This window comes from Diceros bicornis, chromosome 4 (assembly GCF_020826845.1).
Source record: "Diceros bicornis minor isolate mBicDic1 chromosome 4, mDicBic1.mat.cur, whole genome shotgun sequence".
Taxonomy (NCBI): Eukaryota; Metazoa; Chordata; class Mammalia; order Perissodactyla; family Rhinocerotidae; genus Diceros; species Diceros bicornis.
In genome coordinates, this window is record NC_080743.1 from 26,569,796 (window position 1) to 26,596,912 (window position 27,117).

Genomic DNA, 27,117 nt, shown 5'->3' on the forward strand with positions numbered 1-27,117 from the left:
ATGGACTTTGTATAAAGTGTTTTTTATAGTTCACAAGTTCTGAATTTGCTGTGTGTAGTCCTCTACTTTCCGGTGTTAAATGGATTGATAAAAAGCTTTTGGAGATTAGCAAAAATGAGTGGATTTTGCCCAATGTGAAATCTGATTTTAGTAGGTTTTTCTATAAGAAACATTTTGTAAAATCTGAGAGTTTTTTCCTTACACATTTTTTTCAGTTATTTTTGAGGTATCTAAACCAAAGTAGTGTTAGAAGAAAACTATTTTTAAAAGTATAATTTCTTATCATAATCTTTTAAAAGGGAGTAACACTAGTTAATTGTTTTATTTGTATATAGAATTATATCAGCTACAGAGTATTTTGCATAATTGTAATAGCCGTAACTGTTAACATTTATATGATACCCGTAATACAGAGCTGTGTTGGAAAAAACTGAATCATTCCTTACTTCTCATTTTGCATCTGAAGCATTTATTTTCTTTAACCATACGAATTTTTGATATTTGAATTGAGTGTGGTGTGTGTGTGCATCCGTGTGTGTGTGTATATATATGCTTATGTGTATACTGAGTGTTGAGGAAGGGTTATTTGTAGTGATGGTGTAGTTTATTACCTCTGTATGAACTTTAACTTACTCTCCTTTGACTTGTGTCAATGAAGAATTTGAGAATTTGATCCTTACCAGTCTTTTGGGTGTTCTCCCATTTGCCCAGTTTGGCCAAGAGGGCTGATTCCTTTTTCACAGAACATGGTAGAAAGAAAATGAAAAATTGGTATTTGATTGGGTAGGGAACTCATATCTATGTGAAAAATTTATGTATTAGATTGATTATCAAGCTGTTTGCTTCTTCATACACTAAACTCTTTTCATTAAATAACATTTCAAAGCCGTTTGACCTCCTTCTTTTAATAGGGGTATTGAAGACCTCCTAGTGCAGATGGGACTAATTTTTAAAGTTTTAAATTAAGTGGTCATATTTTGCTGTTTTGGTGCTAGAATTTTGCTGTATGCTAATAATAATCTCATTAATGTACATTTTCCAACAGACACTAAGTTACCCACATTTACACTGCTACTAAATGTGAACAAAGAGCAAGATTTGACAGGTCTCTTTGGCATCAAAGTTGTGCTCTTTCTAGTATAATTTGCGACCTCCTAATATAAGTAATTTTAATTGAAATGTTTTTGAAAGGATAAATTAAATTGAATACAAAGTTTTATTGTCAGTCATTTATGTCAGGATTACTTCACTGTGCATAGTGCTGTGTGCTAGTACAAAAATCAAGAAATTGGCTTAATCATCTTCAGTTAAAGACTAATTAAGATGGGCTTGCTTTTCTGCTTGGTGATTCTTTCTCTGCATTCAGATTCAGCAAACATCTTTGGAGGCTTACTTTGTGTCAGACCCTGAACTGGGTGTTTCCAATCCATGGCCCTGTGAGGTAGGTATTGTTATCAAGATTTTATAGATGAAGCATGGATGCTCAGAGGGGATAAGTCAAATGCTAAAGGCTTTTCGCTAGAACCAGTTCAATGTAATCATAATAACACAGCAATCATTTAAAAACATATTTGAACTTAGAATGTAGTCTGGCATGCATATCTACAATTAGGCTACAACCCTGTCTAATGTCACTATCCTACGTCTGTTGAAAGGCAGTTTAGGCAGTAAAATAAACAATGATTGAGGTCTAACTTCTAAATTATAACAGCTTTATTGAGATATAATTCATATACCATACAATTCACCCATTTAAAGTGTACAATTCAGTGTTTTTTAGCATATTCCCAGGGTTGTCCAGCCATGATAGCTTTTAAATTTTGAACCTGACTATTGGTTACTGATTTTTTCCTTTAGCACTGGCTGTATTTTAGGATAAGAAAATAAAATCATATATTACAAAAGAATTTAGATTCAATCTCTGTTATTTTCTGATTCGTCTTTGTCCAACCAAAGTCCAGTAACTTTCCTGTTTCAGTTCTAGTACTAAAGCTTCCTTGACTTGTATGAGAAATGTTTACTTACACAAATGTTAAGCTGATTTTCATTATGTGCCATAGACAGAGAAGCCTTAGAATGTGAAATTCACTTCCTCGTAATGTGGTTCTTTAAGTCCTTTGCAACAGACACGTTATGGAGGAGAACCTGAAGAATGTATGCAATTAATACTTATCTAAATGTGCCTTCCTCAGGTTGCAGGAAAAAATCCCCTGATAACCATTTATAGCCATTCTGAGTCCTCATTCACTAAGGAAATCAAACCTCAAGCTTTGGGATTCAGAAAGCTAGGTACTGATCTCCTCTCTCATGGACTTGACTTTCATGTTAGAAAGTTACTTGAGAGTCATAATGTACTTAGTACACTGTATTATATGACTGTATATTTAATATACTTTGTACGCACACACATAGACAATTATGAAAAGCAACTTTTATTTTCAAAGTGCTATTGCACTATATTTAATTTTTATGTTTTTATATTTAATATTTAATTTAAGGTAGGAGGTTTTTGTGCAGTTTTTGATGGGTAAAATAGGATAATAGACACATTAATTGAAGTTCCATGTTCAAGATAAGAGCTAGCGAGTGGCTGACATTGCAGGAAAGGACTGGTTTTCTGCCTTATGGCCCAGGCACTTCCTTAAGACTGTACTTAACCCATCTGTGCCTTGGTTTTCCATCTCTTGACTTACCCATAAACTGTGGTATCTGTACAGGGGCACACTAGATTAATAATGTGATAACGTTAGAATTATTGGTAGTTTCTATAACACATAGTTTCTCCCATGTCTCTCTGCCTTTGCACTTGCTATTTCTTCTGCCAGAATCGTATTCCCTACCCTCCTCCCCCGCCGCTTGCGGTCTCAGCTTAAAAACCACCTCTCTGTGAAGCCCTCCCAAATGCAGACGTGGGTTTGCCCTGTCTTGTGCCTCTTCTGTACTTTGTATTAACCAGGTCAGAGCAGTTTTCTTACCGTGTTGTAATGGCATACTTATTGCTTGTCGTTTCCCATTAGACTAGGAGCTCCTTGAGGATAAGGAATAGGTTACCTCATTTCTGTATTCCCCTCTGGTGCCTGGCTTGTGGTTTCCTTAAATTCTGAATGTCATGAAAGGCTGCCTTAGGGAAGGTGATGATTATGTAATTTCATTCCTCTGTCTCCTCCTCACATCCAAGGACAACAGTGAGAAGGTCCTTCCTTCAACAGTCAACCCTTATCCAACAGCACAGCCATTGAATGCGCGATAGAGAAGGAAATTTGGAGGTGAAAGATTCTGTTAGCTCTCTCAGTTAGCTCAGGGAGGTCATTTAAGCTTTTTGGGCCTCAAGTTTCCTCATACTGTAGTATGAGGGCAATAGTAATGCCTAATTCACTGGGTTATTCTGAGGATCAGCTGAGATATTTTATAGAAAAGTAGTTTGCAAACTGTAAAGCACTGCAAACGTGAGAAGTAGAGAAGAGCAGCAATGAAATCTGGGAGAAAGAAATGTGGCTTGACCTTAGATGGGATTTTAAATCTAGACTCCACCACTAATTATTTGACTTCCACAACTTCGCTCCTGTGAGCCTATTTCTTTATCTGTCAAGGGAGAATAATAAAACTTTGGCAGCTTAGAGTAATGTTGTGAAGGTTAGATGGAATTCAGGCAATGTTCCACTTGGTTCCATCTGTGTATGTTCAACTGTTACCAGCCAGAGCTCTTGCACACTGTATATTCATACCTCTTTTCTGCACCCTCTTTTCCATGGCAGATTTAGTCCTTTGTACTCCAGGGAGAGCAGGCCCCTTCTCTCAGTCCAGGGAGAGAGATAGCAAGGGGAGGCTGCCAGAGGAAGGTTCCGGGCTTCCATGGCCTGTGACCCCAGCCAGCCTGAGTATGCTTTGGGAGAGGGGTGAGGCAAAGCCTCAATCTGGTGTCACAACACATTTCCTAGGGCAGCTCTTTGTGCTGCAGCTTCTCTTACCATTTCTTTTTGAAACTTTTTATTGAAGTTAAAGCCTAATACATACATACCAAAAAAGGCATATAGCCTAAGTGTATAGATCACATTTTATAAACTGAACACACCTATGTAATCAGATCATTCATTCGCATTGCTGCCTGATATTCCACTTTGTGAAGATACCACATTCCATTTTTCCATTCTACTGTTGACAGGCATTTGGATAGCTTCCAGTTTAGGGCTATTGCAAGTAATGCTACTGTGAATGTTTTTGTACATGTCTTTTGATGAGTATATGTATTTTTCATGGGTATATACTTAGCAGTGGAATTGCTGGATCAGAGAGTATACATATGTCCAGTTTTAGTAGATAGTAACCCCAATGTTTCCCAATATGGTTATACCAATTCACACTCTCACCAGCAGTGTTTAAGAGTTCCAATTGCTCCACATCCTCACCAGCACTCAGTATTATCTGTCTTTTTAGTTTTAGGAATTCTGGTGGATTTTATAATATTGTGTAGCATTTTGGAAATGGAACCATTCCCTCAGCCCCCAAAACCTGAAACTCTAAACTTTCATACATTCATTTTCAGGAATGCACTCTACAAAAGCAGGGTATTGTATCAGGTATAAAGCTCCTAGCAGGGTGCTTGGTATATGGAAGGAAGATGACAAATGATAACTGCTATTATTATCATCATCATCACTAAATGCCTCTGTGTTCTTCAGGGGTGAGAGTAGGACGTGGTGGATACAAAGGTGAATAAGACATAGTCTCTGCCCATCAGGAGTTCAAGATCTAGATGAAGAGACCAACGTTGGAAACATTATTATTAGACAGTGTGATAGGAGTTTGGGGAAAGAGGTACCCAAGCTGGGACTTGAAGAGTAAGTAAGAATTCAACAGAAAGAAAAAGGAGAATGGGCTGGCGGGAACGGTAGGGGCACAGACCATTGGTGGCAAGAGGCAGAGCAGACAGCATGCTGGAGAAGAGCCCATCTGAGGCTGGAGTGTCACATGCTGATCTCAGTTGTTTGGTGTTTGGTTGTATTTGGGGTTGCCGGCCCAGGCAGAGATGTAGGGGGCGGAGCTGAGGACCGTAGGGGGTCAGTGTGAAGTTACAGTCCTCTAATACTATGCTCTCTGCCCCCAGCTTTTAACTCTTTCTTTCTTCTCTGGGAAAGCAGTAGGCCTCTTCTTCTCTCTCCTGGAATTAAAGCCTGTCCCAAGTACAAGGTGCTTGAAAACCACCAATGAAGCTTTGACAGCTGCAAAATATTACTGGTTACAAGGATCCCACACTTTCTCTGCTGTATGGTTCTTTAGTTATTTATTTTTATGCTGAGGCCTGGCTTAGAGTTTTTATTCTTGTGTGGGCCCAGGTTGCTTTGTGGTGGCAATTAAGTTTAGTAAAATACTCTTCTGCCCAGTACCATACGTAGACAATAAATGTTTTGAGGAATTTTGATGATGATGATCATGATAATGCTGAAGATGATGATCAAGAGCCCGTACACTCTTTCACCAATTGAATACCTACTGTGTGTCAGGCATTGGCTATATGGCAATAAGGAAGATGGACATGGTCCCTGTCGTCACTGAATTTATAGTCTAATGGGGGAATCACACAAGTAAACAGTTGGTTCTACCACAGTGTTAAAGGCTGTGATGGGTGGAGGTACAGAGTCCTGTGGGAGCACATCAGAGAAGCACCTCACCCAGACTAAGGATCAGGGAAGGCTTCCTGGAAAAGGTGACAGAAACCTGATGGCCTAGTGAAGAGGAGTAGGGAGGAAGTATTCCAGGCAGAGGAAACAATGTGTAGGAGGAGCTGAACACGAGAGAATGGCTGGTTGGAGAAACTGGAAGAAGTTATCAACCCAGAGTGTAGAGAGTATGAAGAAGAGAAGAGTTTAACCACAGGACCAGGGGCAGGGTGAAAGATGGATTGAAGGAGGTCAAGACCGGAGGCTGAGAAATCAGTGTAATAATCAAGTCTTAAAAAACAAGTAACCAACATTCTCAGTAGTAACTTTCAAAATTCCCTTCTCCCTCAATCCTCCAGCCCAAACATCCAGGCTTCTCTAGAGCCCAATGCAGCTATTTGAAGAGTCAAGAAAAATCCTACTAAAAAGAAGTGTTATGTGCAAAAAAATCTAGTTTTTCTATCGTCCGTACTAATGGCCCTTTAAAACCGTGGCCCCTGGGTGTGACCATACGAAGTTCTTTGCTGGGAATAAACCTGTGTGAGGTGTTTTTTCCAGTCTCTGTACGTGAAGCGAGAGTCACTCTGTAACCTGTGGCTCGGGGCTGTGTTTGTGCATTCCAGTAGCCTTGCTTCTTGCTTAAATTCCCAAGCCACTTACAAAAGCAAAACACACATAAGATACAGGAGCTCAGAATAAAGGGGTTCCCGTGGGCATGTTATCTCACAGTTTCCCTACTAAGGTACAAATATTCCCTTTTCTTCCCCACTTCCTTGGTAATTTCTTACAAAGACTGGGTGCCAGGCTTTTCATGCTTAAGCCCTGAAGTCTACAAATGTGATTTCTGGCAATTTTCACAAAATCCAAGTACAACTTAATAGTTTAGCTGTGTTTGGAGTTCTTGGCCTTGTGTTTACCTGATTACATAAAAGATATTTCACTTAAAAAAAACAAACTATGATATGAGAATTGCTAGTACAATTGAATAGTTGTTCATTGTATTTTATTAAGAAATATCATGCACTTGCTCTGTACGGTACTAGGTGTCTGGGAGAGTTTCAGAAAAAATAAGACACGGTCCCTGCTTTCAGAGACTTACCTAAAATAGGGAGAACGAGGAGCTGGCCCTGTGGCATAGCGGTTAAGTGCACGCGCTCCACTGCTGGCGGCCCGGGTTCGGATCCCACTTGCGCACTGATGCATCGCCTGTCAGGGCATGCTGTGGCGGCGTCCCATATAAAGTGGAGGAAGATGGGCAAAATGTTAGCCCAGGGCCAGTCTTCCTCAGCAAAAAAAAAGAGGAGGATTGGCAGATGTTAGCACAGTGCTGATCTCCTCATAAATAGATAGATAGATAGATATCTAGATAGATAGATAGATAGACAGACAGACAGACAGACAGATAGATAGAAAACAGAGAGAATGAGCAGAATCAAAGTACTGTCATTCCAGGAGAGACACTAGTAGTCAGTCATAACACTATTTCCTACTGAAGCCAGAGTCTGCCTCAGAATCCTTTTCAACACAGCACTCCAGGCAACTTCGGCATAGATAGATAAAAATCTTCCATCCTTTATTTAAAAAATAAATGCGTTCCCAGAACTTTGGGTGCTTGCCTAGCCTTTTATCTTCTTGTTTTTTACTAGTTTTTTAAAGAAGTCAGTCATTTTATATATGAATATTGGAACCTGAGAACTTCCAGAGAAAGCATGGTGTGGTCATGTTGCTTTCCAAGGAGTTGAAACTTCCAAGTCCAAGAATATAAACATTTGTTTCTCATACCTGATTACAGAACCCTGTTCCCATTACTTCCCGCTGTAAGCATTGTGTTTTTCTTACTTGCTTCCAGAATGATCGTCCTTATACTTTATTATTTGTATAACTAGTCTCAGGACTGTGAAGCTGCCAGCTGTTAGTGAACGGTGACCACATTTTTGAGTGTCCTGGAACCGGGATTCTCTTTTTTGCTGCTGGGGTCACCAGCTTTGGTAGAGATCAAAGGTCTTATGGGTCCTGACTGGGTGTCATCATCACTGATCATTCCATGCCCACCTGTGTCTTTGGCCCTGCTCTCATTTCACGTGGTTTCCATTCCACGCTGCATGAAAGGTCAGAGTTTCAGCTACATATAGTGATAAATCCCAAGTCTGTATACTAGGATTCCTCTTATACTCTAGACCTTAATTTCAGCTGTCCATGGGACATTTCCACCAGGGTGATAAGAGCTAATATGAAGAGCTAACAAATACTTGTGGCCAGAGGGTATGCTTTACAATCATTACTTAATTTAAGCTTTGCAACAACCTTAGAAGTTATAATCTCCATTATACAGATGAGAAATACAAGGCTGGGAGAATCACACCATTAGTAAGTGGTAGGCCTGAGGCTGGTACACAGGTTAGCCAGAGTTTAATAGTATACACAGACTCTTTAATTTTGCCTTGTACAAAATAGAAGTCATTCCACCCCTCTACCTCAAAACTTTAGTCTTAACCTTAAATCGGTCCGGTCCACAACAAAGACCATTCTGTTCTCATATCCTTCTTCAAGGTCCAGTAAGTTAGAAGCCTTTCAACTCTGTTTCCTAAATAGCTCTCAGGTCCGGTCCCCTGCTTTCTACTCTAACCACTGTAGACCTTGTGCAGACTGTCATTATTTCTTACCTGGAAGGCAATCTTTGTTCCCCACCCATTTTTTTCTCTTCTCTTAGGCTAGGAGAGAAGAACTATTATAACAAACCACCATTTTTCTCATATACGTTCCTTTTAGTTTATTTTCTGCTACACCTATCTTAGATAAAAAGATAGGACCTGGATGAGAAAAGTTTAGTTTGAAGCAAGTAAAGGGTTTTTCTCATCTAATGTTTTCCCTTGTATCTGTGTAATAATGTCTTTTGTTTGCTTGTTTTCTAGGAATGTTTACCCTTGCGGAAGTTGCTTCGCTTAATGACATTCAGCCAACTTACCGAATCCTGAAACCATGGTGGGACGTGTTTATGGATTACCTGGCTGTCGTTATGTTGATGGTAGCCATCTTTGCAGGAACCATGCAACTTACCAAAGATCAGGTGGTCTGCTTGCCAGTATTGCCATCTCCTGTAAATTCAAAGGCACACACCCCCCCAGGAAATGCCGACGTTGCCACCAACATCCCGAAGATGGAAGCAGCCGCCGACCGAGACCAGGATGGGCAGACGACAAAAGACATTTCCTTTGGCACATCTGCTGTGACACCTGACATACCTCTCAGAGCCATATATCCTCACACAGACTCCACGGTTCCAATTCAGGAGGCAAAGAAAGAGAAAAAAGATCCAATAGGTCGACAAACAAACTTGGATTTTCAGCAATATGTATTTATTAATCAGATGTGTTACCACCTGGCTCTTCCGTGGTATTCTAAGTACTTTCCGTACCTTGCTCTTATACATACTATTATTCTCATGGTCAGTAGCAACTTTTGGTTCAAATATCCCAAAACGTGCTCAAAAGTAGAACATTTTGTTTCAATATTAGGAAAGTGCTTTGAATCTCCTTGGACTACTAAGGCGTTGTCTGAGACAGCGTGTGAAGACTCGGAGGAAAACAAGCAGAGAATAACAGGTGCCCAGACTCTCCCAAAGCACGTGTCTACCAGCAGTGATGAAGGGAGCCCCAGTGCCAGTACCCCAATGATCAACAAAACTGGCTTCAAGTTTTCAGCTGAGAAGCCCGTGATCGAAGTCCCTAGTATGACCATCCTGGATAAAAAAGACGGGGAACAGGCCAAGGCCCTGTTTGAGAAGGTGAGGAAGTTCCGTGCTCATGTGGAAGACAGTGACTTGATCTATAAACTGTACGTGGTCCAAACAGTTATCAAAACAGCCAAGTTCATTTTTATTCTCTGCTACACTGCAAACTTTGTCAACGCAATCAGCTTTGAACATGTCTGCAAGCCAAAAGTGGAGCACCTGACCGGCTATGAGGTGTTTGAGTGCACCCACAATATGGCTTATATGCTGAAAAAGCTTCTCATCAGTTACATCTCCATTATTTGTGTTTATGGTTTTATCTGCCTCTACACTCTCTTCTGGTTATTCAGGATACCTTTGAAGGAATATTCTTTTGAAAAAGTCAGAGAAGAGAGCAGTTTCAGTGACATTCCAGATGTCAAAAACGATTTTGCGTTCCTCCTTCATATGGTAGACCAATACGACCAGCTGTATTCCAAGCGTTTTGGTGTCTTCTTGTCAGAAGTCAGTGAAAATAAACTTAGGGAAATTAGTTTGAACCACGAGTGGACATTTGAAAAGCTTAGGCAGCACGTGTCCCGCAATGCCCAGGACAAGCAGGAGCTCCATCTGTTTATGCTGTCGGGTGTGCCTGACGCTGTTTTTGACCTCACAGACCTGGATGTGCTAAAACTTGAACTGATTCCAGAAGCTAAAATTCCTGCTAAGATTTCTCAAATGACTAATCTCCAAGAGCTTCACCTCTGCCACTGCCCTGCGAAAGTTGAACAGACTGCTTTTAGCTTTCTCCGCGATCACTTGAGATGCCTTCATGTGAAGTTCACTGATGTGGCTGAAATTCCTGCCTGGGTGTATTTGCTCAAAAACCTTCGAGAGTTGTACTTGATAGGCAATTTGAACTCTGAAAACAATAAGATGATAGGACTTGAATCTCTCCGCGAGTTGCGGCACCTTAAGATCCTCCACGTGAAGAGCAATTTAACCAAAGTTCCCTCCAACATTACAGATGTGGCTCCACATCTTACAAAGCTAGTCATTCACAATGACGGCACTAAACTCTTGGTACTGAACAGCCTTAAGAAAATGATGAATGTCGCCGAGCTCGAACTCCAGAACTGTGAGCTAGAGAGAATTCCACATGCTATTTTCAGCCTCTCTAATTTACAGGAACTGGATTTAAAATCAAATAACATACGCACAATTGAAGAAATCATCAGTTTCCAGCATTTAAAACGCCTGACTTGTTTAAAATTATGGCATAATAAAATTGTCACCATTCCTCCCTCCATTACCCATGTCAAAAACTTGGAGTCACTTTATTTCTCTAACAACAAGCTCGAATCCTTACCAGTGGCAGTGTTTAGTTTACAGAAACTCAGATGCTTAGATGTAAGCTACAACAACATTTCAATGATTCCAGTAGAAATAGGATTGCTTCAGAACCTGCAGCATTTGCATATCACTGGGAACAAAGTGGACACTCTGCCAAAACAATTGTTTAAATGCGTTAAGTTGAGGACTTTGAATCTGGGGCAAAACTGCATCACTTCCCTCCCAGAGAAAATTAGTCAGCTCGCCCAGCTCACCCAGCTGGAGCTGAAGGGGAACTGCTTGGACCGCCTGCCAGCCCAGCTGGGCCAGTGTCGCCTGCTCAAGAAAAGCGGGCTTGTTGTGGAAGATCACCTTTTTGACACCCTGCCACTCGAAGTCAAAGAAGCATTGAATCAAGACATAAATGTTCCCTTTGCAAATGGGATTTAAACTGAGCTAATACGTGCACATGCGTGTGCAGGAACAACTTCCTAGATTGCAAATGCTCACGTACAGTTATTGCAAAATAATGCATTTTAGGAGTAGATACATCTTTAAAAATAAAACACAGAGAGGATACATAGAAGGCTGATAGAAGACATAACTGAATGTTCCATGTTTGTAGTGTTTTAAGTCATTCATTTCCAAATCTTTTTTCTTTTTTTCTTTTGGGGAAAGGGAAGGAAGAATTATAATCACTAATCTTGGTTTCTTTTTAAGTTGTTTGTAACTTGGATGCTGCCGCTACTGAATGTTTACAAATTGCTTGCCTGCTAAAGTAAATGATTAAATTGACATTTTCTTACTATACCACCTTTTTTGAGGTGTCTTGATTTACTTTGCTTAATTGGTGCGATCTTGCTTTAACTCAAACCACTTAAAGACCCGTCAGGTCCAAGCTTGTAAATTTGGATTTGCTGAAATATTGATTTCTTTCCTGTTTTAATTTAAAGCACCCCAAATAAGCACTTCTTATAACATTTGACAGGTGCTACTGCTTCTGAGAATCCCATTATATAGATTTTACCCCCTTGCAGGCCTGGAATACAGTAAAGGTGTGTAGATTGTTGTGGGGTCGGGGTAGTTGTTTGTTTTTTAAGAATACATGACAAGAAAAAAATAAAATAACATTCCCCTTACTAATAGCTGTTCTTCCATAGTCTGGAGTTCTGATTATATGATAACATTTTTCTGTCGATACTATAGAGTTGCCAATAAATAAAAAATGTTTTTTAAAAATAAATTAATTATGACAGAAGTAAAATTTTTAATGGCTTAATGATTAACAGCCTTCTAGTGTATCACCATTTGGAAGATAACATAAAATCAAAGCAAGTATCATTTAATTTCTCTCCCTTTTCACTGTTCTGGGGAAAAATAGGACATGTGGTTCATTGAGTTGGACAACTGACTGTCTCTCTTTATTTTAGTGACAGGCTGTATTTCCTGTGTTTGTCTGCAGCTAGAAAGGGCCATGTCCAGGGAAATGCTAGCAGAATGTACTTTTTAGATGATAGTTTTCTTTCTTTATCTAACTTACAAAGTATCTAAATCCATCTCAGAAAATAAAAAAATCCTACCCCCTGTTTAGGTATTGGTTGGCAGGTATTTCATAGGTCTTTCTACAGGAGTGTTTTGTCAAGAGAAGAGAACTGTTTGGCACTGTGGATGACAAAGTCATGTCCTCTCTATTAGATGAGACTGGACTACTTGGTTAATGAAACACTGGACATTCTCTCGTCACACCTCAGCGTGGCTTGAAGGATTTTGCCGAGAATGTGAAAAGATAGACCCACATCCTTGCTTTTCCTCCCAAAAACTGATCCCTGGGGGTACTGGCCTGTTGCAAGCAGTGGTGAATCTTTGCCTGCTGTAGAGCTTGTAAATACCTTGAAAAGTATTATCCCTAATAGAAAAGTCTGCCGCCACTGGGCCTGAATCAGGAACTGACCAGAGCTCCAGCATCCTGGCCACTCCCTCTCCTCCTAAAAGCCTTGAGGTAGAAGACTAGCTTATAAAAGCCCAAGTTTAGAAAATCAGAGGACAATGGCAAATTTTTGATATAAGCAAATTCTCTCCCATGTACACATCTTCCATTTCTCTCCACGTTCATTGTTGTATTCACTAGTATTGATTATGCGCCTATTTTGTGCCTGGCCAGTTCAAGGAACTGAAGATTCACTGTTGGAAAAAGTCACAGCCCCTGGCTACATTGAGCTTTATTGCATGGTGGGGGAGATAATATTAATGATGGAAATAATACAAATGATTAATTAGACTTGTCGTATAGAAGGTGTACAGAATCTATGTGAATGAACAATGGCTGGGAAGGGGCACATTTAGTTAAGGAGGAGCTTCAGGGAAGTTTTGCACTTAAAAACTGGCTGTACAAACTCCCAGACATTTCCCTCCCCCCAGCCACATAGGGCACTGTTCTCCCTGCTTAGTGATGTCCCCACTAAGATGCAGCATTTTTAGAAAGATGCCACACCGTCTTGCTTGTGAGATTAACAGGCCAGATCTTAGGATCCTTGCTCTACAAACCAGGGAACTTGTCTTCCATTCTTAAAACAAATGCGTTTTTGAAGGGCATAAGTAGCAGGACACTCACCATTTACCTTGCTTTTCAGAGGAGAAACCTCTGTAGAAGTCTGTGACGCTCCCAAAGCTTGACAACTGGCACCTGTTTCCTAATCAGTCTTGGGCGTCCAGTCACTTGGAACTGATTGGTGGTACATGCCTTCAAACAGTATCAGGGGGTGCCTTTTCTATTACCCAGACTCCTATTGACTTTCTCCACCCTTAATGATTTCCTGGAACTCTGAAGAGTTCACGGTCAATTGATTTAAATACCACGTTCCTTGCCACTGTTGGCAAACAGCAATATTTATTTATTTATTTATTTATTTATTTTTGTGAGGAAGATCAGCCCTGAGCTAACATCCATGCTAATCCTCCTCTTTTTGCTGAGGAAGACTGGCTCTGAGCTAACATCTATTGCCACTCCTCCTCGTTTTTTTTTCCCCCCAAAGCCCCAGTAGATAGTTGTATGTCATAGCTGCACATCCTTCTAGTTGCTGTATGTGGGATGCGGCCTCAGCATGGCCGGAGAAGTGGTGCGTTGGTGCACACCCGGATCCGAACCCGGGCTGCCAGTAGCGGAGCACGCGCACTCAACCGCTAAGCCACGGGGCCGGCCCCGGCAAAGAACAATATTTAAAAGAGGTTTTCTGAGAAATGCTGATTCATTGAACAGACTTTAAATATACTGAGTCTTGGAGTCTCAACAAAACAGCAGATGAGAGAGTTATGGGCCCAAATATACTGTCAACTGTAATGTGCCTTCACAAATTTATGTCAGCACCAGATATGGGGGGAAAAACAAGTTAGAATGAAGAATGTTAATTTTGGCTTTTCATAGCTTTCTCCAAAGTCCCTTGAGCACCCATCTGAAGAAAATTATTTTAAAGTGTCTTTAAATGTTCCATGTCTATGTGAGTCCCACAAAGTCTGGGAGAATCTGGTTTGCTTTTGGCTGTTGTGTTCAGTTGGCTCGGCAGAAAGGACTGTCTTTTTCGAAGGTTCAGAAAGATGAGCTGAAATTGTTACAGGCACCCCATGCAGTAGTGGAGATGTAGCAATTTAATAATGGGTAGAAAGAGTTCATTCTGTATAACTCTTGACCAGCAGGTCTGGAGCGTTTGACATTTTTCATATATAAAGGAAAAAGTTATATATTATTAATATTATTGCTACTACTTTCTCTGACGGCCTCCCCTGGACTCTACTTGTACCAGCAACTAAATTCTTAGCTTGCTGATGGCAGCAAACTCGAGAGTGCCCTTGAGACCCACGCCCGGTAGTTGTTTCCATTCACCTTGCTGAATAGAAGCCAGAGTACTGTCCTCTCCCAAAGATTTCTGGCAGCGCTTGCGTCAGTAATTCATTCCAATAAAATGGTTCCTTTATCAACTGAATTCCCAAAGGCTCTACTAACAAAAAGCCCCTTTCATGAAAAGAAGAAGAAGAAGGGGGGAAAAAAAAACCTGGAAAACAATATGCAAAGGTCCTCTGACTTATGACTACAACACAAAGAAGTGGCCCTGTCTGGTACTAGCCAGCTGTGGCTCTCCTAGGACAAGTGCGCCAGGTTTTCAGAGTGGTGTCTGCTGCAGGGGAGTGAGGAGAAGATGGGGCAGAAGAACAGCAGGCCACAAACCATCGCCTCTCAAGTCTGGCCTCAGCTAGGGTGATGGTCATGCCGCTAACATCAGAATAAGCCCTTTAGCTCACAAATCTTAAAACTCCCAAGAAGAATAGCTGTCCTGTCTTCATCCTTGTTCCTCTGGAAATACAGTGTATAAATTGTCCCAGGTAAGCATCGTCTTTCTCATGGAAATGCACAGGATTTTTCACTTAGTCAATCTTGCAGGATTTCCTCTCATAGACTCATGATCCACCGCCCTCCCACGGCTGGGGGATTCCTGATGGTAGAAGCTGCCCCAATCCTGCCTGGTGTCTCTTTAATCAGTCCTTTCTTTACTCTTAAGACACCAGGCTCTGGAGGGAAAGTGCCTGGATGTGAATCCTGTCTCGGCCTCAGCTGTGTGACCATAGCAAACTACTTAACTCTCTAAGCCTCTGTTTCTTTATCTGTATATGGGAATAATAATAGTGCTTACCAATGGTGCTGTTTGTGAAGATTGAATGAGGTGATTCATTTAAGGTACTGTGCCTGGCAGATAGTACTTGATAACATTCTGCTGTTATTATTTTTCTCCCCAACTGTGACAGAGTCTTGGGCCCCCCTAATATGTCCTCTCACCTTCCTTGGTCATGAAATTTTCAGAAGATACCTGGGAACACAGAATAAAATGTGTATGAAATAAAACATTTCCCAGCCTTACTTGGGGCTAGATGTGGCCATGTGACTAAATTCCATCCAAAAGAGTGGGAATGGAAGTGGAATGTGCAGTATCTGGATCAGGCCCTTAATGGGAAGGGGGTGTCAACCCCTTCCCCATGCCTGCTGGTTAAACTGCAGCTATAGAAATGAGTCCAGTGTAGACTGTGCGGACCAGGGCAACAAACCAGGCATGGCCCACAACAGGATAGAAGAAGTCTGGGCCTCTGACATCTTCAAGGAGCAGGGTTGCATAAAGGAGGAATAAACTGTCTTGTGTAAGCCTCTCTTGAGTAGGGGGCTCTGACACACGCAGCACGTCCTAAAGACCTTGCTACTCAAACTGCCGTGCAGGGACAGCGTTTGGGAGCTTCTTAGAAGCGCAGAATCTCAGATCCCTCCCCAGATCTATCAAATCAAAAAATGTATTTTAACAAGATGATATCCAGGTGATTTATAGGCATATTAAAGTTTGAGAAACGTTCTAAATAACACCTATCAAGAACAAGTCAGCTGGTCGTCATCAGGAGCTGGGAAGAGGACGAGGCTGCTGACCAGTGTTTCTACCACCCTTGGGTTCTGCCTCTCCCATCAGCCTGCTGGGCTCTAGTTGGAGAGGAATTGGGGTTTTGCTGGTGCTTGTGGCTTATATCAACTTCCATGCCCTGTATTTGCTCCTGCTGGCAGCCATACCATTCATATCACCATAGCAACCACAGGAAGGAGGGGTGATAGATTGCCATTGTCAGTTGCTTAAAGAGGTGCTGGTAGTATATATCGTCCTCCCAGGATTATGAAGTTTTGAAGGTCCTGTGACTGCTCTGATGACATATGCATTCATGCTCAGACCAGAGATACCCATCGCAAGCCCAGGTAGCTAACCAACTGCATTCCATTGTTGAACCTTCAGGCTGGATCTGAGTTAGCTGCTTAAAGCTCGCTCAACCATGGGCTGATCTGCCCGTTTTAAGCCTTTTCAGAATGTCCCTGGGAAACTGCCAAATAGCCTGGCATGAAAATTGGCTGGGGTAGTTTCAGCCAATTGGGGAAGACCCGCCCAAAGAAATCACCCAGGTGTTAAGCCAACCTGCATCGATACTGTAAAGAAATATCTTTTTTCAATTTGCCGCTGGAAAACTCTAAATAATAATCACATAATTCAGTACTTTGAAATGAAGTGCTGCCTGGATAGAAACCTTCAAGATGTATCTTCAAAGGTTTAACCCAAATCTTTCCTGCAACTTAGGCCTGCCAGCTCTTTATCTGGCTTTGGTTGCAGGGGAAACAGCTGGGCACCATCCAGATGATAACCTTTCATCTTCTTGAAGATGGTGATTAAATCACTCATCATCTCTTCTTCCCCAGGATGTTGTGAAGATTATGTCAGCACGGTGCCTAGAGCTCCCTGGAGATAAACTGTGCATAAATACAGTTTGCTATTAATTTATCATCATGGTAGGCAGGAAATTCAGTTGAAGACAATATTTTCATCTCTGCCTGAGAAGTAGCTGACGTGTATTCAAGCCTACACCTTCCACTTATCAATTCTAAGTAACTGCTATTCTTTAGGGGATTATGTGTTGCAGGTCTCCACTTCTGAAGGTGGAAGAAGACATCAGGAAGCGAAGTGGGCGATATAAGTAGCAATAATAATAGCTCGGACTATGCTATATGGGCACTTGACCTACTCTGACCCACTTGTCACAGCAGACCCCATTTTACAGATGAAGAAACTGAGGTTAGGCAATCTGCCCAAGGTCACCTAGCCAGCAGGAGACAGGGGTACTGCCCAATTGGACAATGCATATTTAATCTCATTTAATCCTCACAAGACCTCTAAGAGAAAGGCATGATCCCCGTTTAAGAGATGAACAGACTGACTTAGAGAGGCTAACTTGTCTCTGGTTCCCCACTGTAAGTAGCAGATACCAGCCTCAGTCTTAGGCGTGCCTACAGCCGGAGCTGTGCTCTTCCGCCAAACTACGGGGCAGATGTCTGGTGCTCTGTCAGCAATGCAAAACGATGTTTTGAAATGTGTGTTGACATCCGGTTATGTAAATCTGCCCCAAGCTAGGATTTTCCTTCATTCTTTAGGATTAGAGAGAAGTTTTTGATGTGTCACAGCATCTTTCCTTGACGTTAGGACCTGTTTGCTCTGTTAGGTCGTGAAAGGGCGGTCCACCCAAGGTAATGTAATTATTTTCCCTCGCTAAATGTTCAAGGCATGACCATCTTTACTCATGGTCATTTACTCAGAAATGAAAAAGCTCTCTGTCAGCTATTTGAAGCAGAGTAAATGTGGCGGACAGAGACATTCAACAGGTCCGGAAAGGTGGGTGCAGGAAAACACTGTAACATTTGCTGGGCCCTCCAGGCAGCTGTGGCTTTTCTTTCCAGCCTGGCATTTCAGACACAGATTCTCAAGCTGTTACCAACCCAGGCGGCACCCGGCGCCTGCATCGTCCTGCCCTTTATTTTTACTGGAACTCTTTCATCTGCTGCTGACGGTCATTGTACTCCACCATCTGGGCTGGGACAAGAATCAGATATTTGTGGTCCATGGGGAGAAAGCACCCAGTTTTACATGGAAGAAACTGCTTAGAAGCGGAAAAAGAATGAAGAAAGCTGAGGAAACTAACATTCCCACCCCTACTGCTAGGTATGCACCCGACCCTCTCCAGATGTGTATTTCAAAGCCTCTCCCTGTTGTTTTGTGTTTTTTTGGCCTTTCTTCCTCCCTTATCCATTATAATTTGTCCTAATAACCTTACCTCAAGTGAGCTCAGACTGTCGGAGTGAATTTTAACCAAAATATGAGTTGTCATTTGAAAAACACTTGTGTATGTTTTATATCGTTGACCCCTTGTGAAAGTGAGTTGAGCCTTTTTACAAGATACCGCAAGTCATATAAAATGAATATAAGCCAAAGAATCTTCTCATTCACCAGGACTAAAATTAGAGTCAGGAGTGACCAGGAAAGTCTGCAGATGAAGCAATAAGAAGGAGCCCAGAGCAGGCCTGGAAAGAGGTGGGGGTGTTTTAAAATATTATAAACAGTTATTCTATTATTTACAGAATAAAATTAGCCCAATGACACATTCTAAGTATGGCTTCAGTTCTTCCACCAGCCAGAGCTCAAGACATCATAAGTAACATGTGTGCTCAATTGCAGTAGATGGGGGCCTGTTGTAGTTGTTTTGGGGAAGGTTACAAGAGGTAGTAAGTTAACTCGTACTGAGTTCTTAGTTGCTAAAATTCTCCTAATTGTATGAAATTAATTTTCTTGGCTTCAAACTTCATCCCCTTTGTATAAACAGAGCATCCTGCCAATGGTTCAGCCACCTGCTTTTTGTCACTGGAACTGAGAAGGTGCAGAGTCTGGTGGCTAGGGTTCAAGCTATTGGAACTGCCTCGTAGGTAAGTTAACACGGGTGTGCTTTTGCATCCTCGTCTGTGAAATGGGGTTAATGATAGTATTTACTTCATAGCATAGTTGTGTGAATTAAATGAGTTAACACATACAAAGCACTTAGGACGATGTCTGGCATGTTGAGTGCTTAGTACCTTTTAGTGGTTTTCATTAATAATGTTTCTAAAATATTTGGGATATGTGTCCATAAGCAAAAAATAAAATAAAATAATAAAAAATCTGGGAAATAAAGCTATTCAAATGTAATATTAAAGCTAAGGAAATGGACACTGCCCAAGAACTAATTGTGCCTCTCTTCTTTCAAAAGACAGAAAAGACAAGTCATTGGTGACTTAATGTCTCACAAGCGGCTTTTCATGCACTTATTAATTTGTTTATTTTGCTTAGCAAATCAAAGTAACCAGACTTTGTATTATTAAGAACCCTCTTTGGTTGGTTATGAATGTTTCTAAGTAGTTCTCTAAACTTGGGTCAGACCCAATGATCCATCTGGCCAAAGGCCTGAAGACAGATTTCCAAAGAACAGCTGCAAGGAACTCTGTCTTGGGCTAATTTATTGGGTCCTCAATAAGGTATGTTGACTATTTTAGTTGTACAGAGAATAAGGAATTAGATGTTGGTACAGGAGAGAAAGAAAAAAAAACTCTTTTCCCTCTACCAATCTTAGGTTCATGGGCTGCGGCTCTGTAAATTAGGCTGACAAAAGATGAATTAACAAGAGAAAAACAGAAGTTTATTAATAAGTGCATCTTGCGTTCACATGAGTACACCCAGAGATGAGTAACTTAAAGGGTTGGTTAGAACTTGGGCTTACATAGCATTTTAACAAAAGAACAGTAAATTTTTTAGAGAAGTGACAGGACAAAGGAAAAGGACTTTGAGCTTCTTGAGGTGGAAAATTGTGGGAAGGCAAATATGTGGGGAAACTAATGGTAGATAAGGGCTAGTTTTAGCTAAGTTTGTTTTGTGGATTACTCTCAGGTGATAAAAGTGTAGAGCTGTCTCCAGTAATTAACTTCTGTCCTTCCTGGTAGAGAGGGGAGGGGGAAACCTTTACAAATATATGTCCTGCTTTTAGGCAAACGGGGAGTGGGCAGAGAGCTTTTCTTGTATGTTTCTTCTCAGTTGCCTTCAGCTCAAAATAATCCTTATGCCAAAGTGGCATATTCTGGGATGGCATATTCTGCTACTCTTCACTGGGCGGATCAGTATTTCTTTTTGGTTAACTTGAAATTTGTACTGAGACTGGTCATTGGGACTGAAAGACTTCAACCTTTTCTAATCTACTCAAAAAGATGAAGAATCATCTCTACGATCACAAATGGTTGGTCATTGCTTCCTTTAAAGAATTCATTTCAAATATATATGTGTGTACCCTATTTTAAAAATACCTGATCCATAAAATTCCAAGTTTATAGAACAGATGACTAAAGGGATGATCATTCGCAAAACAAAAGGAATCTTTCATTCTGTTCATCAGAGTTCATCTGGAACTCAGAAAAACATGGGTTATACACAGTGTTTAGGAAATGTATCTATTGGTTACAGCAAAGCACACTTGCTCTTTAGACAAAATGCTTGTTTAAAAAGTACTCTCCATCCTGGCTTGCATTGAGCATCTTTGTCTATTCATCCATCCCTTTGCCAACCAAAGAAGAAAATAGAACTTTCACAAGTTAACAGCTCTTACAACCTTTCCACTGCACTTTTAACTCTGCCAGTCCCAAGCCACACTTAGATATAAATGATGATGAGATGTAAAGGGTTATCTGAGAATCTGTGAGATTGGTTCAACTCAATTTATTACATTTTTAAAACTAGAAACAGACCATGAGGTAAGCAGGGTTAAAATACAGCAGAGTTTTACTGTTTTATTATGTCAAAGGATCAACCCTCCACTACACCCACTCTTTGTTTTTGTTTTTTTTTTGATTTTTATTGATATTTTAATGGTTTCTAACATTGTGAAATTTTGGGTTGTACATTTTTGTTTGTCCATCACCCCATATATGACTCCCTTCACCCCTTGTGCCCACCCCCCACCCCCACTTCCCGGGTAACCACAGTCCAGTTTTCTCTGTCCATGTGTTGGTTTATATTCCACATATGAGTGAGATCATACAGTGTTTGTCTTTCTCTTTCTGGCTTATTTCACTTAACATAATACGCTCCAGGCCCATCCATGTTGTTGCAAATGGGACGATTTTGTCTTTTTTTATGGCTGAGTAGTATTCCATTGTATATATATACCACATTTTCTTAATCCAATCGTCAGTCGAGGGACACTTAGGTTGCTTCCACTTCTTGGCTATGGTAAATAATGCTGCAATGAACATAGGGGTGCATAAGCCTCTTTGGATTGTTGATTTCAGGTGCGTTGGATAGATTCCCAGTAGTGGGATGGCTGGATCATAGGGCATCTCTATTTTTAATTCTTTGAGGAATCTCCATACCGTTTTCCATAGAGGCTGCACCAATTTGCATTCCCACCAGCTGTGTATGAGGGTTCCTGTTTCTCCACATCCTCTCCAACATTTGTTGTTTTTTGTCTTGGTGATTATAGCCATTCTAACGGGCGTGAGGTGGTATCTTAGTGTTGTTTTGATTTGCATTTCCCTGATGATTAGTGATGTTGAGCATCTTTTCATGTGCCTATTGGCCATCTGTATATCTTCCTTGGAGAAGTGTCTGTTCATTTCCTCTGCCCATTTTTTGATCGGGTTGTTTGTTTTTTTGTTGTTCAATTGTGTGAGTTCTTTATATATTATGGAGATCAACCCCTTGTCAGATGTATGTTTTGCAAATATTCTCTCCCAGCTGGTTGGTTGTTTGTTCATCTTGATTCTGATTTCATTTGTCTTATAAAAGCTCTTTAGTCTGATAAAGTCCCACTTGTTTATTTTTTCTTTAGTTTCCCTAGTCTGGGTAGGCATGTCATCCGAAAAGATTCCTTTAAACCCAATGTCAAATAGTGTGTTGCCTATATTTTCTTCTATGAGTTTTATAGTTTCAGGTCTCACCTTCAGGTCTTTGATCCATTTTGAGTTCCCACTCTTTGTTTTTAAAGATCCCCTTTAGAATTCAATTGTACCAGCAAAGGAGGATGACAGTGGGGAGAGTGGGGTACAGAACAATTTTGGGAGACTGCTCAGGCCAGTTCATTCATTTCATCAAGAAATAAGCTAGCTCCTACCCCATGCAAGCTGGACAATGTGCTAAATACTAGGGTAAATCAGATGTACTTGATTCCTATCAAAAAAGAATTCAATCCATGCTTTGTTTTCTATTCTTGCCCCACTCTCTGCTCCCTGCCCCCATCTCTTGCCAGGCACCATTCCGCAGAGGTGCAATTAACAGTGGGAGAACAGTCAGAGAACACAAGTCCTTAAAGAATCCAAGAGTTGTGGCATGGTGAGACTTGCCCTCTAATCAGCGCCATCTCTCCCCCTACCCTTTTATTCCTCTCTCCCTCTCCCCTCTTTCCTCCATACTCATGTGCTGCTGTTAAAGGACACAGCTTGTACTTGTTTGCTTATTCTCATGTAGTCTTCTAAGTATTCTGATGTCTTTTTTTCTGATTACAAAGTAACATATGTTCATCGTTACATAGAAGTCAAATATTACAGAAATGCATGTCTTTTGAAAACATATCACTCCACCTCGCAAAAACGCCACACATACTTTCTTTTTAACCTAGAGTAAAGGGCAAAGTCTTTAAATGGCCTACTGATTTGCACACCCCTTACCTCTCTGACCCCGTGTCCTCCAACCCCGCCCTCATCTACTGTGCTCCAGCATCACAGCATTCCAGCTTGCCTGCACTCCAGGGCCTTTGCATCAGCTGTTCCTTCCACTGGAATGCTCTGCCCCAGATATCTGCATGGCTTCTTCCTAGTCAGCTGGGGCTGCCATAACAAAATACCTTAGACTGGGTAGCTTATAGAACACAAATTTATTTTCTCACAGTTCTGGAGGATAGAAGTGCAAGATCAAGGTTCTAGCTGATTTGGTTTGTGGTAGGAACACTTCCTGGCTTGCAGACAGCCACCTTCTTGCTATGTCCTCACATGGTCTTTCCCCATTGTAACCTCATGACCTCATTTAACCTCAGTTACTTCCTTAGAGGCGTATCTTCAATTACAGGAACACTGGAGGTTAGGGCTTCAACATATGAATTTTTTTTTTTAATTTTATTTATTTATTTATTTATTTTTCCCCCAAAGCCCCAGCAGACAGTTGCATGTCACAGCTTCACATCCTTCTAGTTGCTGCATGTGGGACGCAGCCTCAGCATGGCCGGGGAAGCGGTGCGCCGGTGCGCGCCCGGGGTCCGAACCCGGGCCGCCAGCAGCGGAGTGCGCGCACTTAACCACTAAGCCACGGGGCCGGCCCCTCAACATATGAATTTTGGGAGAACACAAACATTCAGTCCACAACAGCTTCCTTCTATTCTTGTTTACATATCACCTTCTCAGAGAGGCTTTCTCTGACCATCTCTTAAAAACACGGATTTATTATTTCTCACAATTCTGTGGGCCAGCTGGGTTCACTGGGGTCATCCAAGAGCTGCAATCATCTGGCAGCTAGACTGGGACCAGATGGTGTAAGACTGCCTCACCCGCTAGGCTGGGTCTCAGTACTGCTGTTGGCAGGGCCCCTCTCTTCATGGAGTATTGCATTCTTTTACCATCTAATTGGGCTTCCTCACCCAACAGCATGAATGTTTCAGAAGGGCAAGAGTGGAAGCTTTAATGCCCCTCAGGGCCTGGGCTCCTGATGAGCAAGTTAGGAACAGCAGAGTCCATTGCAAGAGGATGTCTACACGGGACAGTATGATTTGTCAGGGGCCACAATTGTAACAATCTGCCACATGATCCTATTTAAAAGAGCAACTCCACTCATAGTTTTTTTCATAGTAACTATCCGTGGCTAACAAACTACAAATTCTACACAAATAGAGATATTTGTCTGTTTTTGCTCACTGATGTATCTCCATCACCTAGAACAGAACCTAGCCAATGATGGGGGCTTCATAAATATTTGTTAAGTGACTGAAAACATTAATTTGAAAATGTTTTCCAGAACACTTCATCTTTAATAATTTTATAACTTTGCTTTTACTGTTAAAAAGCACTTTCCCATAAAAATCCCATTTTACTTTTCACAACAACCTCACAGGGCAGGCAGGATAAGTATCATTACTCCCACTTTATATATGAGGAAACTGAGGCCTAGACAGGGAGAGTGACTTGCCCAAGGTCACACAGCTGATAAGAAGACAGCTTCTGACTTCACGTCCCAGGCTTTCTACCAGCCATTGTGCAACCTTCCAGGTGAAATGCACCCTCTTCCTCTTATAATTCCCTCCCCAGGGCTTTGTGTTTGGAGAGCCCTGTGGAGTAAATAGTTTGGGTTACCCAGCTGGCTACAGGCCATGGGCCAAGAGGAGAAGCATTATCTCTCTGAAATCTCCCCATGGAGGCCAAAACCTAAAGGTTTCGTTGATCCAGAGCCATCAAGGCACTAAAAGGGAAGGGTGTCAGGTATCTTTATGGACCTTGCCCTGGACTGCACTGCACTGTTTGTGTAAAGTTAAATTTTAAAGCCGATGTCTAACCAGCGGTTGCCAGGTTGTTCTGGTCTGGATCAGCCTTGGTTTGAGCCTGTAGGGAGCAGAAAACAATCTCCTCTCAAGCTTTGAGTTGCTATTCCACTCAGAGAAGGTTTAATTAGTGAGTGAATCTTAATATCAGAGGGAAATGGTACCAGATGGAGAAAGTTCTCAACTCTGTACATTCAAACTGTGTTAGGAAGCTTCTAGAGGAAGCCTTGTTCCCTTTAAGAAAAGCCCCTTGAGAGACAGACTGTAGCTAGACTCAAGTTAGAGGTTAAAGAAGCCATTTTTAAAATAGAAAGTTTTATCCTTTCTGCCTCATTCTTTCTCTCAACTTGTCATGGTGTTTTTAATTTGCTATAAGTAAGAAAAATTTAAATTTCAGATTATTAGCGTAAATTTTACCATTCATCTTTATATTGTGCAATGTCCATTTTAAATGCAAACCTAAGAGCATTAAACTTGTAAACAGAACACGGTAGTCCCCCCTTATCCAAGGGGCATACGTTCCGGGACCCCCAGTGGATGCCTGAAACTGGATAGTACCAAACTCTATGTATACTATGTTTTTTCCTATACAAACATACCTATGATAAAGTTTAATTTATAAATTAGGCACAGTAACAGATTATCAACAATAGCTAATAATAAAATAAAACAATTATAACAATACACTGTAATAAAAGATACCATAGATCTTAGCAACCTCAGCTTATGATTTTTTTCTTATTAAGTCGAGAACTTTCACCCTTCCACTGAAAGGAAGCACTGTATGGCTTCTCTTCGGCATATCCAAATTGCCAGCATCACTGTTCTTGTGCTTTGGGGCCATTATTAAGTAAAATAAGGGTTGCTTGAACACAAGCACTGCGATACTGAGACAGCTGATCTGATAACCCAGATGGCTACTAAGTGACTAACAGACAGGTAGCATATACTCTGTGGATACGCTGGACAAAGGGATGATTCACGGCCCTGAGCAAGAGGGAGTGGGAGGGCGCAAGATTTCATCACGCTACTCAGAAGGGCGCGCAATTTAAAACTTATGAATTGTTTATTTCTGGCATTTTCCCTTTAATACTTTTGGACCACAGTTGACTGAGGGTAACTGAAACCACAGAGAGTGAAACCGTGGATAAGGGAGGACTACTATAGTGAAACAGAACAATTTGTATTTCGTAGCTCAAACACGAATACGGATTTTGTTCTTGCCAGAATAGTGGAAATGCTGGACAACATTAACGCAACGATTTTTATTTCACCTGTGGATCCACACACATTCTACCAACACTCTACCTTTGGTTTACTGATGAGTAAGGAAAGACTTGCAAGGAAAAGGAACTTTGGGTTGCCATCTTTCCCTTTCTTTCTATGTCATCATTTTCAGCATAAGTGGTTGGCTAATTCAGGGAAGTAACATTAATAAGAAAAGATATGATAGAATTATTTAGTCATTTGTTAAATTGCTAACATTTACCTTTAGAGCACCATTACTTTCTTTCTGCATTCAAATCAAGTTCTAGTTCAAACAGAAAGCAAGCCCTCTTGGCTGTGAGTGTCTCACCCCTTGGTTATAGGTGGAACTCACTTGCCTTGGATCTTACTGAACGCCATGCATCGTGGGGATCCACAGGAATTGTGTGCTCATGGGACATCAAGAATGTTGTATGCAAATAGAGCAGCGAGGAGGAGTAGACACTCATATAATAACTCTTTCCTCTGCTCTCCATTGTTCTCACCATGCAGTCTCCATTTTTGGCCAGTAGAGTGTTAATGTTTGTTTATGTAGTTACCTATCCTGAAAGAGATCAGGAAAGGGAATCATTCTTTTCTTAATTCATTCAATACATAGGTGATGATTGCCTACTGTGTGCAAAGTATAAACTCCTGATGTTTAATTATTCAATTTAACTTTTAATAGAACCTTAGGTTTTATGTTTCAGGCCTCAAAAAAATAGAGGGAACCTGTCCCTGGTATGATTAATAAAATTTCAGATTTTCTTGCAGATGTTTGTCCTTTGAATGCCTCCTATCTCTAAGGTATGCCAGGTAGAGCTTGGCCTGAACATAATTAATAAATTTCAATGAACATTTTTGTCCTTAACATTTGTCACGTTTCAGCAATATGTTTCTTTCTGATTAATTGCCTTTATTTATTAATTTGTTTTGTGTGTGTTTAACTTTTTATTATGGAAAATTTCAAGAATATACCAAAGTAGAAAGAATATTATAATAAACCCTAAGAGCACCTCATCTGACTTGACTATATCAACTTATAACTGGTGTTTTTTCATCTGTGATATATCCCTACATATTTTCCATGATTATATTTTTTATTTTTCCCCAACTTTTTATTTGGAAAAATTTCAAATCTACAGGAAAGTTGCAAGAATAGTAAAAGAACATCCATATATTCTTCACCTAGGTTACCCAGTTTTTAACATTTACCTCATTTGCTTTCTCTCTCTCCCT

The 27,117-nt window shown here is 40.9% G+C and overlaps 1 protein-coding gene across 10 annotated transcripts in view; it reads left to right on the forward strand.

Annotated features, from left to right (window-relative positions):
- The window catches only part of LRRC8D (leucine rich repeat containing 8 VRAC subunit D), a 111,977-nt gene extending 100,469 nt beyond the window's left edge, over positions 1-11,508 (forward strand). For 7 of the 10 annotated variants that reach the window (XM_058538477.1, XM_058538478.1, XM_058538486.1 and 4 more), the window contains one exon: positions 8,570-11,508. In XM_058538477.1, coding sequence (XP_058394460.1) covers positions 8,572-11,148 — 2,577 coding nt within the window. In that variant the 5' untranslated portion in view covers positions 8,570-8,571 and the 3' untranslated portion in view covers positions 11,149-11,508. Of the gene's footprint in view, positions 1-1,366; positions 1,442-2,192; positions 2,425-8,569 lie in introns of those variants that run through there. The other 3 variants (XM_058538481.1, XM_058538484.1, XR_009219736.1) reach the window with 2 other exon arrangements.
- The last annotated feature ends 15,609 nt before the right edge of the window (positions 11,509-27,117 follow it).